Below are 14,747 nucleotides of genomic sequence, written 5' to 3' on the forward strand. Positions count from 1 at the left end.
TATCTGCATGTACATACAGGTGTCTCCATGCCTGGACGCACACCTGCCTGCCCGGACACGTCTCCACACGTATGCGCACACGTATGTTCACACGCATGCACACACACGCATGCGCAACCCCCGCCTCCCCCTTCGAACTACAACTCCCATCACCCCCCGCGGCCCTCCCCGGAAGAGGGGGCGCGGCCTTCAAGTCCCGCCTACGCCCCCATCGGGCCCCGCCCCCTCCGCCTCTCCCCATTGGCGGCCGCCGCCGTTGTCGCTGGTGACGGCGGGACGCTGAGCAGCGCGAGCGCCGGCCTCAGTCAGCGGCGGGGCGGCCGCGGGTTCGGAACCCCCGGGGGGTGGCGGAGGCGGCGGCGCGGGGGGTGGACGACACACGACAAACGGCGGCGGCTCGATCGGTTCGCCGGGGCCATGAGAGGCCGAACCGGCACCGGGGCCGCCGCCGCCGCCGACCAGCGGTGAGGCCGCCGGGAAGATGGCGGAAAGGTGAGAACCGGCACCGCGGGGTGGGGTTTTATTTTTTGGGGGGGGGGTGTCTGAGGCCTACCGGGGCTTTTGAGGCCTATGGAGGTGGGGGCTGCTCCCCCTCTTCTATGCGGCCCAGACCCCCTCCTCAGGGCCCCCGAGGGGGCCGAGGCCCCCCCGGGGGCCCTGAGGGGGGGGTCTGGGCCCCATTTGTCCCCCCTCTTTTCCCCCCCCATATATCTATGTAGGGGCGCCCCCCCTCCTTGGGGTGCCCTGAGGGATGTTTGCCCCGCCCCCCCTCACCTTGGGGGGCTGTCTGTTTTTGGGGAGGAGGGTGTTTTGTCCCCCCCTTCTGTCGCCCTACGCGTTTAATTGGGGGGCGGGCTGTCTGTGCCTGTTTGATTTTTATTTTTTTTTTTTTTTGGGGGGGGGGGGGCGGGAAGTAGGTTTGGGGGCTAAGCCCACCCCTGTGCTCTGAGGGGGTGTGGAGGGGCGGGTGAACATTCCCCCCCCCACACACACACACACCCCGGTTTTGGTGCATGGTGGGGGGGCTGGGTGCCCCCACCTGGTTCGCTGTGGTTCGCTGTGGAGGGAGATGGAAGCGGGGGGGGGGGGGGGGGGGAGGTGGTCTGGATCCCAACCCCACCCTGATTGATTTCTAGGGGGATCATTGGTAAAGTAGGGGGGGGGGGGGGCTGGATCCCTCCCTGCTCCATGTGGGGGGGGCTGCATATCCCCTCTGCTCCCCGTGGGGGGGGGCTGCATCCCACCCTGCTCCCCGTGGGGGGCTTATGGAGGGGCTGGATCCTCCCCCCTGCTCCCTATGGAGGGGTTGGATCCCCCCCCCGCCCTTGCTCCCCACGGCGGGGCTTATGGAGGGGCTGGATCCCCCCCCCCCGCCCCTTGCTCCCCATGGCGGGGCTTATGGAGGGGCTGGATCCCCCTCCCCCCCCCCTTGCTCCCCATGGCGGGGCTTATGGAGGGGCTGGATCCCCCCCCCCCTTGCTCCCCATGGCGGGGCTTATGGAGGTGCTGGATCCCCCCCCCCCCCCCTTGCTCCCCATGGCGGGGCTTATGGAGGGGCTGGATCCCCCCCCCCCCCCTTGCTCCCCATGGCGGGGCTTATGGAGGGGCTGGATCCCCCCCCCCCCCCTTGCTCCCCATGGCGGGGCTTATGGAGGGGCTGGATCCCCCCCCCCCCCTTGCTCCCCATGGCGGGGCTTATGGAGGGGCTGGATCCCCCCCCCCCCTTGCTCCCCATGGCGGGGCTTATGGAGGGGCTGGATCCCCCCGTGCTCCCTATGGGGCGGGGGGGGGGGGGGGGGGTTGGAGGGGCTCCCCCTCCCCTGCTCCCCGTGGGGGGGCTGGATCCCACTTTATTCCCTGTGGATGCTCTGCCGGGGTTGGGGGGGGGGGTGGTACGGGTTGGGATGGATCCCACCCCATGGGATGCAGCCAGGGGAGGGATTTTTATGGAGGTGTAAGGTGTGGCAGGGCGAAATGGGGGGGTTCGGGGAGTGTGTGTCGCGGGGGGGACACGCAGAAGGTGTCGTGGGAATGGGTGTGGATGCAGGGATGCGCTGGGAAAGGTGCACAGGCAGCGATCGGGCTTGTTGGGGGGGGGGGAGATCCCACTGCAGGGTCTGCGGGGGGGGGGGGCTGCAGAGAGGGGAGGGGGCGGGGGAGAGGGGGGGCATGAAAGTGGGGACAAATGGCCGAGTTGTGGTATTTGTGCTGGAATGGGGTTTATTGGGTGGGTTTTTTTTTTTTGGTTTTTTTTTTTATTTCACGTGTGCGGTGGACAGCGAGCTGCCGGGTGGGGGTTGTGGGGTTTTGGTTTGGGGGTTTTGTTTGGTTTTTTTTTTTTTCCCTCCTCCCTGCGCTGCTCTGCTGCTTCCCCAGACCTGCATTCTCTGGCTGCAAAAACTGCAGGATGGGAATTTTTTATTTATTTATTTATTTATTTTCCCTGCCCCCCCCCCCCTTTTCCTTAGCGATAGCAGTTTAATCAACCCTTGGGTGACCTCTACAGATAAACCCGCAGCTGCTGCGCTCCAGTGCCTCACCTGGCACAGGCAGCTGGGTGGGTTTAAAAAGGGGGGGGTGTGTGTGTGGGGGGGGATAATAAATCTTTTTTAAAAGAAAATTCATGAAATTAGGGAGCTTGGTGTGAGCTTTCTGGGTACCTGCAAGCAGCAGGTGGCTTGAACTGGGAGCGGGGGCCGGGGGGGGGGGGATGATTCTGGCTGGGTGTAGCTGGACCAGTTGTCAGCGAGATGCGACGCCGAGCTCGGCATCGGTGGCCGTTCCCGTCGCCGTTCCTGTCCATGGACGGTTGGATGTTCGCCTCTGCCCGGGCGGTAGCTGCGGCTGAATGTTAATATACCACATGATTCGTTAAAAACAGCGTGATTGCACCTTGGCTGGGGCGGGGGGGGGGGGAAAGGAAAGAAATCTGTCGCCTTCGTTTGTGGCGCCGTTGCGAGCTGATTTCTGCGGTGCTAGGGGGAACCAACACCCTCGCGATTCCATCATCTGCCTGCTGCAAACTGTCTCGCTGCTGACTTTTTTTTTTTTTTTTTTTGGGAGGGGGGGAGTGTGGGGAGGGGAGAGACTGATGGTACTTGGTGTTTGGTGCTCGTGGATGTGAAGATCTTGGCTTGTGCTTGCAAGATGTGATCTTACATCGGCTGATAAATGCCTCTTGTGGTTCTCTTATCGAATATTGTGCCGTGCCGTACGCTTTCTCTATTTTTTTTTTTTTTTTAGAAGGGAGAAGCTATATGTTTCTTCCCCATCACTTAGGAAGGGTGCGAGGAAGGGGGGGGCGGGACTCGAGGTCTAGCGGCGTTACCCTTCCCAGACATCTCCCGTGGGGTTTTGTACGTACGCTCGGCTCCTCAGGAGATACATTCCCCACCTAAAATTTGGATTAATCCAACTCTGCGCTGGGAGTTTGAGCCGCTGATGGCAGCGTATCAGTACCTGGGATGGTTTTTAAGTCTAAATGACTCTTTTAAGGTTAATCCCAACGACTTGAGTTACGCTAATCCCCTTGGGAGAGATAATTTCAGCGCTCTTCCTTGGGGAAGAAAGGCATGTGTTGAGGCCCATCGTCTCCAGTGAAGTCTTCGCTCTGACGCTAAAGGAGCCGCTCACGGGGTATTTCCCACCGAAATCTATGGTCGCTGTGTTCTTCCTGCTGCAGATCAAGACAAACCAAGGTCTAGCCTGTCTGCGAGCCAGATGTCTTCGCGTAGCTCTCTTCCAAAGGAGCTGGAGATGGGTTCAAAGGAGCTTTTTCAAAGGAGGCTGCTAGCAAGACATCGCGATTCGTCAGTGGCTTAAAAAGAGGGGAGGGAGCGAACTCGCTGTCCTCCTGGTAAAATTAATATTGCTGATATAAAGGTGCCCGAGAAGTGCTTGCCGCTGAGTTTCTGTGATTTATTGTGAACTTCCTTTGAGGAGCCTGTGACTGTAATTCCTGGGTATACTCTACGTGGCTTAAATTAGGTCATTAACGATCCTAATAAGAGAAGCAGAAATGCCACGGTCTCCTGTAACCTGCAGCTCTGAGGGAGCGAGAGAGAGGAGATGCAGCCGGTTGGCCAAGAGCCCAGAGCTTCGTAGCTTGCAGCTGAATAAAAGGTGGGTGAAGAGATGCAGGAGGATTAAATTTGGTTAAATCGGGCGCCGGATGGGTCTTTGCTGGGAGGGTCCCACCATTGGGTGCCGTGGGACTTGCTGCCGGGACGTTGCGTTGGGGTAGTGGGAGTGAGGAGATGTCAGAGAATTGTAGAATCAATTTAGGTTTGGGGAGGGGAAAAAAGACCCTTAAGATCATCAAGTCTGACTGTAAAAGGAGAGGGAGACTCCTGAAGTCTGGACTGTTGAAGGTTCTCCAAATCCTGACTAACGTCGTATTTCACAGGGGATTTTCCCCAATAGCCGTGACGGTGGGTGTGTGGTTGGTGGGTCCGTGGGTTTTATTTTGGTTTTGAGAATTTTTTATTTTATTTTATTTTTTTTTTTTGCTGCTGCTGTCCTGTTGGGACAAGAGCCACTTTCTACCCTGGTTGCAACCACAAAATGGATTTTATGGTTAGTCCTAGGCAGCTGCTGCAGCTGTTAAGTTCAACAGTGATGCTGGGCGTACCCTTGACCAGCTTTATGAAGATTAATGAAGATATGTGTACGCTAACGAAGCTGGCAACGTAAGAGCAGTGAGGTGGTACACGTTGTGTGGATGGCTTTTTATTCTGATTTAAAAGGAAATCCCTTCTGCCTCGTTCTTCCTACCCTGTATTGGGCATTTTGGACCTGTGGTTGTGCGTTATAATTATATGAGTAGTAAGATGCCATCATCTTGAAGCAGGAATGTAGGGCTTGGACCTGATGCTTGAGAAGTTTCGCCAACCCATCAACTAGTTGTAGGCCTTCCAGATGTTTTAGAGAATGTTGTTGAATCCCAGATCCTGTCCAAAATAATTAAAAAAAAAAAAAAGTGTTTTATGGGATGCCTGGCTTCTGAAAAATAGGAAAATAACGTCTGCCCATGTGTGATCAGTTTGATGTGGGACCTTCTGGGTACGTGTCGTCAGCCAGCCCCGTGTGAGGGCAGAGCTGCTCGGGAGCACGGTGCGGCTGATCGTAAATCTGGTGCGTGTTTGTTTTGCTTCCTTGTTTACAGAGCTGCTCCTCCACCTCTTTAATATTAAAAAAAAACCTGGTAAAATCTGGGACAATCCCAGCAGCCTGGCTGTACGTCGCTCTATCTTTAGAGCTGTGGCTTTCAACAGTTGCAAGCTGCCTTATTGCCTGTGGTTGTGGTATCTACAGCTCATCTCTCAATTAGGACTCTGAGTTTCCAAAATCCTTGAGCTGGTCCTGGCAGGATCATGGAATCATGGAATGCTTTGTGTTGGAAGGGACCTTAAAGATCATCCACTTGCAACCCCCTACCATGGGCAGGGACAAATCCCACTTGACCAGGTTGCTCAAAGCCCCATCCAACCTGGCCTTGAACACCTCCAAGGAGGGATTAGGGATGTCCAGGCTGCGTGTTGGGTGCTTCCTGACAGACTAAACTTTGCTGTGAAACCTTTCTTCCTAGAGAAACGATGGAGTCTTGTTTGTTGAAATACTTCAGCTTAGACTGGAGAAAGCATCAGAGAATCTGTCACATGGAGCAACGTGGCCATTCTTTGGTAGGAAGGTGGAGGAGGCCCATTGCATCACGTAGGTCCTCTCTAAGGATAAGCCTAATGTCCTCGGGTAGAGCTCCAGGGAAGGAGTTGCCTCAACTTTGTGTTTGTTTAAAGCTTTGTGAGGAGCTATCCCAGAGAATTAGGTGAATCCACGGTTCTGTACCTGGATTTGAAGGTCTTGGCCAATACTTTGGGCTTGATTGAGTCCTTGAGCTGCATTCTACCACGTGGCGGGTTGTCAACTGGGAAGTGATTGTAGGGTTGGAGTCTTGAGCTGTAGAAACGTGCGACGAGCTGGTGTAGACAACTCCCCCCAGCAAAGTAATCGTTTTAGATAGGAGCAGCTTCCTAAATCCCCATTCCAGCAGCGTCCTGTTGCGTCTTCTCCTTCTTCAGGTCAACTGACCTGACCATTGTCTCTCCTGGGTCAATCTACTGTGATTGCTCAATCTGCATTTAGGCTGGTGAAGCTTCCAGGGCAAGTTTTTCTGGGTGAGTTTCTAGGTAAACTATAATCTAGATAGCAGACATGGTGTCTCATGAGTAGGTATCTTGGTTTAAGACCGGTTTGGGCAAGGCTGAAGTCCTCAAACCATTCTGGCAATCGTATGAAGACCAAAGACTTGCGGTGTGGTGTTCCTCATCTGAAAAGATGAAGGTTTTAGAAGCTCACCTCTAGTAACTCGTGAATATACACGATTTTAAAAAACAAACAAACAAAAATCCCTCCCCAACAACCTTTAAACAAAAACCCACAAACCACAACGAAACCATTAAATACAACCCAGAAGTCTCTAGGGACTGGGCTGATTCCAAGAGGGAAAATTTCTGTATAATCCGGTAAAGCTGCAAGTTCCTCGCCGGTGCGGCAGAGCCATGGAGGGCACTGGCTCCAGGGGATGGATCGTAAATCATCAGGTGTGGGATTTTTAGCCTGGATTTTACCCAGCGTCACTGTACGGCAGCGTTTTTGTGGCGTGTTTATTTGGACCTGTTTGCCCCAGATAATAAATATCAGGGAGAACTTGGGTTTGTGTTGGGTTTTTTTTTTTTGGTGGTGGTTTTTTTTTTTTTTTTGCTGATTAAGATCACTAGAAATGTTATGATGACTTTTTCCCTCCAGTACCTTTATAAAAAAAAAAAAAAAAAAATTCTTGTTCCTGGCTTCAGCAGCCATCCTCTCCCTCCTGCGTTTTTGCTTGAGTGATTATTTCCTTACATGCTCTAGATAACGCATTGAACCTAGACCTTTCCTCTTCCTCCTCTCTCTCTTCTCAAAAAGAGACATTTCTGCTTGTAATACTTTTTTTTTTTTTTTTTATTATTCACTTTGCGACTCATCCGGGCTGGCTATTTTTAATTCCAGTTTGCCAAGAAGCAAGCGAGGGATAAATGTACTCCGGGTGCTGAGGGGAAGAAATGGAAGCCTTGGAATTAATCGTCACTCCTTAAATTGCTCGCAGGAACCTCCGAAGCCGGTTTTCTCCCTTTACCAGCTCCTGGCGAGCGGTGAAAGAACCACATTGTGCTGTGACAATGGGAGGCGCCTCGTTTCTCAAATTCTTCGTCCGTCCCTCGCTGTTTTCTCGGCCCTTAATAGATCTGGTGATTGTATTTATTTTTCCTCCTCTTTCTGCTGGGATTGCTCCTGCCCTTTTAAAGCATCCTCAACAAACAGCCCTGCAAAGAGGCCTGACGGATGCCCAATTTTTAGAGAGCTAAATACATCGCTCTGATTATTTTTTATTTATGTTTTTTTTTCAGTACTGACCTAGCTGGTTGGCAGGCAACTGGATATCCTCATCTCTGTCCTCTCAAACGCAAAAAAAAAAATAAAATATAGTTTTTGCATTGTTAAAGTATTTTTAAACAGTAAATGGGAAGGAGATTGGGAACGGGCGGAGAGGGCTCATTAACTGTGACGTGTAGTAACCCTGTGGTGTAATTTAGAGAGCAGAAACCACGATTCCTGCAGTGAAAGGTGTGGAAATTTTTGATTGTTGATTAACATCTCATAAAACTTGCGGCAAATGAGGCCTGAAATAGACTGTCAGGGGGAGAAGGCTTTGCTTATTGTATTTTTTACAGGCAACGCGATCCTGGAAGGTTTTGTTCCTGGATTGAACGTGGATTGCAAGTTACGTTTGTGGCGTGGAGCAGAGCTTTTCTGACTTGGGGTTAATGTTATAGTTTTGCTCGTTAGCGCCGACTTTTTAAAACACAGTTTGACTGCGAGGAAAGCCCTTGCTGGAAGGGAGGGAGGGGTGTAAGGAGCAGGGGATTAGCGATATTTGGGCTTGAATGTGGCATAAAGGATGCCTGGGGGCTGTCACGGCCACCGGTGACTTAGCCCCGGACCAGTTGATACCTGACCTGAAGGTGGTTTGGAGGCTGCTCTTGTCTTCTAGTGCAGTGCGGAGGGACTGGGGGTTATAAATCGGAGTAAAAACCTCAGCAAACATTCAAACAAAACGCAGAGTTGTGTACCAAAAGTTTAAATTTCTGACCTCGCCGCAGGATGGGCATATTCTGCATCTGTGCGTATAGAATCACAGAATGGTTTGGGTGGGAAGGGATGTTCAAAGATCATCCAGTTCCAACCCCCCTGCCATGAGCAGGGACATCTTCCACTAGATCAGGTCGCTCAGAGCCCCGTTCGAACCTGGCCTGGAATGTTTCCAGGGATGGGGCATCTCCCACCTCTCTGGGCCACCCAGGCCAGCGTCTCACCACCCTCCACGTAAAATATTTCTTCCTAATATCTAGTCTAAGTCTCCCCTCTTTCAGTTTAAAGCCATTACCCCTTCTCCTATTGCTACAGGCCCTGCTAAAAAGTCTGTTCCCATTTTTCTTAGAAGCCCCCTGAGTACTGAAAGGTCCCCCTGGAGCCTTCTCTTCACCAGGCTGAATCATAGAATGGTTTGGGGGGGAAGGGACTTTAAAGACCATCCAGTTCCAACGCCCTGTCGTGGACAGGGATGTCGACACCTCCCACTAGACCAGATTGCTCCAAGCCCCGTCCAGCCTGGCCTTGAACCCCTCCAGGGATGGGGCAGCCACAGCTTCTCTGGGCAACCTGGGCCAGGGGCTCACCACCCTCACACCAAAGAATTTCTTCCCAAGATCTCATCTCAATCTCCTCTCTTTCTGTGTAAGACCATTCCCATCGTTCCATGGCTCCCCTCCCTGCTCCAGAGTCCCTCCCCAGCTTTCCTGGAGCCTCTTTAGGGCCTGGCAGGGGCTGGAAGGTCTCCCCGGAGCCTTCTCTTCTCCAGGCTGAACAACCTCACCGCTGTTCCCATTCTACAAATGGGAAGAGAAGAGACCTTAATGTGTCAAAAGTGGTGCAGTAAAATAGTACTGGAGTCTGGGATCTCAGCTCTCTGGGCCATCAGTGGTTTTGACCATGCAGTCCCCTTCCTCTTTACCACCGAGGACTATAAAAAAAAAAATAAAAATCTCTGAATTGAAGCTGATGCCTTCCTTGCGGTGTAGCCCCTACAGAAAACACACGTGCCTGGTCCATTTGTGCTCTCGTCGGATGCACGCGGTTTCTGGGCTGCCTCTTCCCGAGGTGATGACATTTCTCTGTCTGCCTCGTTGCATTTTTATTGATCTTCCCTCTCTGCTCTGCGCTCTGCTTGAATGTAAATGACTTCCACGGGCGACGTGTTTGGAAACCCAAGCTTTTTACCATCCAGAACGGTTACTTACTCGGCGAGTTGAAGCTATAGTATTATGATTTTTATTGATCTCTCCATAGCGCTTCTTGCAAGCCTGAGAGCACTTTGCACACAGTTGGGAGAGATCATTGCGTTAGATGGAAAAGTGCAATCGTTTATTGACTACAACGTGGAAGCTTTGGAAGAAAAGGATGGACAATAGGGTGTGTTTAAATAACGGTGGAATTAAGGTTATAAGAGTCAGCCCATGGGCTGTGTGGGATATTTAGACAAATAGGCCCTCTTTGAAGTTGGAGTCATAGAATGGTTTGGGTGGGAAGGGACCTTTAAAGGCCATCTTGTCCAACATCTTAGAATCATAGAATGGTTTGGGTTGGAAGAGACCTTAAAGGCCATCGAGTCCACCCCCCTGCCATGGGCAGGGACACCTCCCACCAGCCCAGGTCGCTCCGAGCCCTGTCCAGCCTGGCCTTGAACCCCTCCAGGGATGGGGCAGCCACAGCTTCTCTGGGCAACCTGGGCCAGGGGCTCACCACCCTCACAGCAAAGAATTTCTTCCCAATATCTCATCTAAATCTCCCCTTTTCCAGTTTAAAGCAGTTCCTCCTCGTCCCGTGGCTCCCCTCCCTGCTCCAGAGTCCCTCCCCAGCTTTCCTGGAGCCCCTTGAGGGACTGGAAGGGGCTCGAAGGTCTCCCCAGAGATTTCTCCAGGCTGAATTTTCAACTAGATGAAGTTCCTCTGAACCCCATCCAACCTGTCCTGGAATGTTTCCAGGGATGGAATATCCACCACCTCTCTAGGCAACCCGGGCCAGGGTCTCGCCACCCTCCTCTGTAAAAAATGTCATAGAATCGTAGAATTCCCTAGGTTGGAAGGGACCTTTCAGATCATTGAGTCCAACCATCAACCATGTTGTCTATACCCTTTAAAAGACTCCAAATGAAACAGCCACCCGCTCTCACTGGCAGCCTGCTGAGATGCGGAGTTACGCGTGGACTCGAAAGGGGAAAATGCTGCTTCTTGAAGAGCCTGTCTTGCTTCCTTTCGCTGTGCTGGGAGGGGTTTGAGTTTTTTTGGTGTCCATCTGCTGAATTACTCAGGTTGAGGAACGCGTCTCAAGCTGGCCATGCAGCGTGCTGAGCGCACACGAAAGGCTTTGGAGGATAGACGGATGTATCATCAGTTTTATTCGTAATTAAGCTGTCTCTTAAGTACTTTCTGAACCCTGCTGCCGACCTGAAGTTGGCTTTCTGGGTGCTGTTGTTTCTGCTTCATAAGCTTCTTTGCTCCCTTTAATCTAACGTGTGCATCTGTGAGTCCACGTCCTCTCAAAGGAGAAATCCTGTAGAGCCTTCTCCGTGTGCCCGGTGCGCTGTGGTGGCTGAGGCTTTAAAAAAAAATAATAAAAAAAATCAAAATAACAAAACCACAAAACGCCTCTGATTCTGGCAACGTTTAATGTGGTCAGGAACATTTGGGAAGAATTAGAAAGGGGGAAAAAAAAATATATATAAAAAAACCACCCAGCTCCCTGTTTGGAGCAGAGGAGTTGAGGGATTTGTGTGCACGCGTCTCCGACCAGATCAGCAGGCTCTCGCCGAGGCGTGCGGTTTTCATCCGCTTCCCAGAAAAGTGGTGGGATTTGGGTGAAATGAGCACAGGGGAGGCTGTTGGCTGAGGCCGCTGGACTGCGATTCCCTGCTTTGCATCCGCTTGACTAAGCGTGACCTCTGCTGCTTGGGATTTGGTGGGCTCGGTTTTGGAGTTGAGATCATCTTTTGGCCCTCGCTGGCGTTAAATCCGGTGGCTGTGGGGAGAAGGGAGCAGGTTGGGTCCCCACGGTCCCTGGCAGCCTGAACTGCATTGGGTATCGAAGGAAAGGAGCGTGTTGGGAGAACAAGAGGTTGCTCAAGTTGCAGTAGAAACCTTCTGGTGGCTGTCTCAAGGACATCCGCAGCACTGGCACCTAAAGGGACCGTTCCCAGGGCGAGCTTTCTTTTCAATGTGGTTTTTCGTTCCCAGGTAGGACAGAGGCTGAGGTGTGAGTGGGTTGAAACCTGTCCCCTTTCATAGAATCATAGAACGGTTAGAGTTGGAAGGGACCTTCAAGATCACCCAGTTCCAACCCCCTGCCATGGGCAGGGACACCTCCCGCTAAACCAGGTTGCTCAAAGCCCCATGCCCACTGATTTTCTTGCCTTTCTCCTTCATGGCAGTGTATCTCCATGTTTATTTGAAAGGCAACGCTTCCTCTACCTCTCTGGTTCTGAAGAAACCTTCCCTTCAACTTTTTTGACCTCTACCCAAGGCCTGCTTTGGGAAATAAAAGCCGGCATATCTCAGTATGACAGTCTACCTCCAGGTTTAATAACATTTTTAGATTATTAATATAATTTTAGATTATTAATATGTTTTTTGTTTATTTATATCATTTTTAGAGCTTTTTTTTTTTTTCTTCTACCTGGCTTTGGGGAGAGCAGGAAGGCGTTTCTTTGCTTCCTTGCGCTAGGCAGGACTTGCTGTTTGGAAGGATCTCCACCCAGAGTTACGCATTGGGACTTACCACTTAGAATCATCGAATGGTTTGGGTGGGAAGGGACCTTTAAAGGCCATCGAGTCCAACCCCCTGCCATGGGCAGGGACATCTTCCACTAGACCAGGTTGCTCAGAGCCCAGTCCAGCCTGGCCTGGGATGTTTCCAGGGATGGGGCAGCCACAGCTTCTCTGGGCAACCTGGGCCAGGGGCTCACCACCCTCAGGGTAAAACAGTCCTTCCTTAGATCTCATTCTGTGTCTCCACTCTTTCAGTTTAAAACCGTAACCCTTTGTCCTATCGCTACAGGCACTATTAAAGTCTTTCCCCATCTTCTTAGAAGCTTCTTTTAAGTGCTGAAAGGCCACAACTTCAAAAGACCTCCATCCAGAGCTCTGCAATGGGACTGACTGAGCAGCGGCCACCAAAGTTCTGCTTCTGGAGAACATTGTGGGTGGACATTTGCTCTCCTTGTTCTCCCAGCTGCCTTGAAGATGCACCAGTTCTGGTCGTGCAGTGCTGGTGGTGAGGTGCTGGACCTCCATGGGTCTTCCTGACAGGTTCTGTGCCCTGCGTGGGTGAGGACCTCTCCTTGCTGGTTCCCGGCAGGCTCAGCTGGGGGTTGAAGGTCTCACATTGCTCTACTCGCAGCCTCCTGCGCCGATGACGCCAGGAGCGACGTCGCTCGCCTCATGATGAGTGTGTCTCTAATTGAGCGTGGCTTGATGAAATCGAGCAGCGGGGTGGCAAAAGCGGACAGCAAGCTCTTTATTGTTTTTAATTTCAGATTAAAAGGACTTTTATTACACATACCCCCCTCCGCCCCACCCAGGGCTGCGGAGAGCGTTCGCTTCCCCGCTTCCAACCTTCTGCGCTGTTTTCGAGGGATGCTGTCGAATCTGTCAGAGCTCCCGACAGCGCTGCTGTAAGGGGAAAATTGCAAATGAATCCATCAACGCCGCTTTCGTTTAGAAGCCTTTTCTTTTCCCCTTCCAGTTCTGCATATCTCACATCTCCTTAATGTCACCTTGAGGAATCTGTATTGTAGTCCGGCTGTTCAGCGCGGTGGATCGTCTGTGGGGGAAGTAGGTGGAGCATCTGCTCAAAAAATATCCTACCCTGAAAAATACAGTGCTTTAGAGAACGCCTTTAGCACATTTCCTGGTTTAGGCTTTCCCCCCCCCCCCCCCCAGTAGGAAATTCTCTGGGTTTTTTTTCGAGATAAGTAATGCGCCTAGAACTTCAAACCACGAACGACAAGTGCCTCTGCAGTAATTATTTTGCTGTCAAACTTGAGCTCGCCTGAGCAACGCACCTTTCTTTTTCAGCTGGAAGGGGGAAAGTGCGTGGAGGGGGTTCTTCGTCGCAAAGAGATGGGGGAATGGGCCCTGTGAGAAGAGGAGACTTGTTCTGGATGTATTGATCCGGGTTTTAAAGCCACCTGGCTTGAGAAGGTGCAGTGCCTGCCTTCCTCAAAATCTGTCCTAGAAATTCGACGACTTAATTGTTGTAGCTTTTTCTTAGCGTCAAAGAATGGTTTGGGTTGGAAGGGACCTTAAAGACCATCTAGTTCCAACCCCCTCTGTCCTGGGCAGGGACACCTCCCACCAGCCCAGGTTGCTCCGAACCCCGTCCAGCCTGGCCTTGAACCCCTCCAGGGATGGGGCAGCCACAGCTTCTCTGGGCAACCTGGGCCAGGGGCTCACCAGCTTCATCATGGAGAATTTCTTCCCAATATCTCATCTCAATCTCCCCTCTTTTAGGTTAAAACCGTTCCCCCTCGTCCCGTGGCTCCCCTCCCTGCTCCAGAGTCTCTCCCCAGCTTTCCCGGAGCCCCTTGAGGGCCTGGAAGGGGCTGGAAGGTCTCCGCGGAGCCTTCTCTTCTCCAGGCTGAACCCCCCCAGCTCTCTCAGCCTGTCCTCCCAGCAGAGGGGCTCCAGCCCTCCCGGCATTTCCGGGGCCTCCTCCGGCCCCGCTCCGACACCTCCGTGTCCTCCTGATGTCCCCGGGGCTGGAGGCAGCACTGCAGGGGGGTCTCCCCCTCGCGCCCCTGCCCACGCTGCTGGGGATGCAGCCCAGGCTGCGGGGGGTTTCTGTGTTGCCAGCTCATGGCCAGCTTTTCCCCCCTTTAGGACCTCCAAGCCCTTCTCTCAGGGCTGCGCTCCATCCCCAGCCTGTGCTGGGACAGGGGGTTGCCCCCACCCAAATGCAGGACCCTGCACTTGGCCTGGTTTAATCTCATGAGGTTTGCCCGGGGCCACTTCTCCAGCCTGTCCAGGTCCCTCCTGATGGCATCCTGTCCCTCAGGCATGTCGACTGCACCACTCAGCTCGGTGTCATCAAGAATAAGGAATAAATTAAGAATAATTGATTTCTTGGCAGATCCCTGAATCTCTGCACCACCTCTGCTTCTAGCACTGATGTTCTCCACCGTTCCTTCTCGCAACCATGGGATGGGCTTCCAAGCTGAGGCAAGACTCCTGACAAAAGCAGGTCTTCTATGAATCGTCTTAACAGCGTCAAAAAGTAGGGTCTTGTTCTGGAAGATGAAGGTCAGGTCTGGGAACAGGGTTGACTGTTCACTACTAAAAGCAGAGCACAGAATGAGGTTGAGGAGGGCTTGTGGGGAGAAGACTGTAGGAGGAACATGGGATAATGCAGTAAGGGGAAACCAGGGCTTGTTTTGTCATCTCCAGAATCCCCCAGGTTGTCTTCTGGAAAGATGATACTCCAAGCAGGAGACTAATACAAACCTGTGGTAGAAACCAAGCTTGGCATGCAGGAGGAACAGGTTTGGCAGGAGAACCCTCTGTTGTCTAATGCTCCTCGACGTAGGAAGCATCAGATCC

General features: G+C 52.5%; 1 protein-coding gene across 5 annotated transcripts in view; it reads left to right on the forward strand.

Annotated features, from left to right (window-relative positions):
- Positions 1–258: 258 nt before the first annotated feature.
- Positions 259–14,747, forward strand: part of ARHGAP39 (Rho GTPase activating protein 39) — a 163,510-nt gene continuing 149,021 nt past the window's right edge. For 2 of the 5 annotated variants that reach the window (XM_063327679.1, XM_063327681.1), the window contains exon 1: positions 3,836–4,122. In XM_063327679.1, the coding sequence (XP_063183749.1) occupies positions 4,019–4,122 (104 nt within the window). In that variant the 5' untranslated portion in view covers positions 3,836–4,018. Of the gene's footprint in view, positions 493–2,031; positions 2,064–3,835; positions 4,123–14,747 lie in introns of those variants that run through there. The other 3 variants (XM_063327683.1, XM_063327680.1, XM_063327682.1) reach the window with 3 other exon arrangements.

This window comes from Chroicocephalus ridibundus, chromosome 2 (genome assembly GCF_963924245.1).
Source record: "Chroicocephalus ridibundus chromosome 2, bChrRid1.1, whole genome shotgun sequence".
In the NCBI taxonomy this organism is placed as follows: domain Eukaryota; kingdom Metazoa; phylum Chordata; class Aves; order Charadriiformes; family Laridae; genus Chroicocephalus; species Chroicocephalus ridibundus.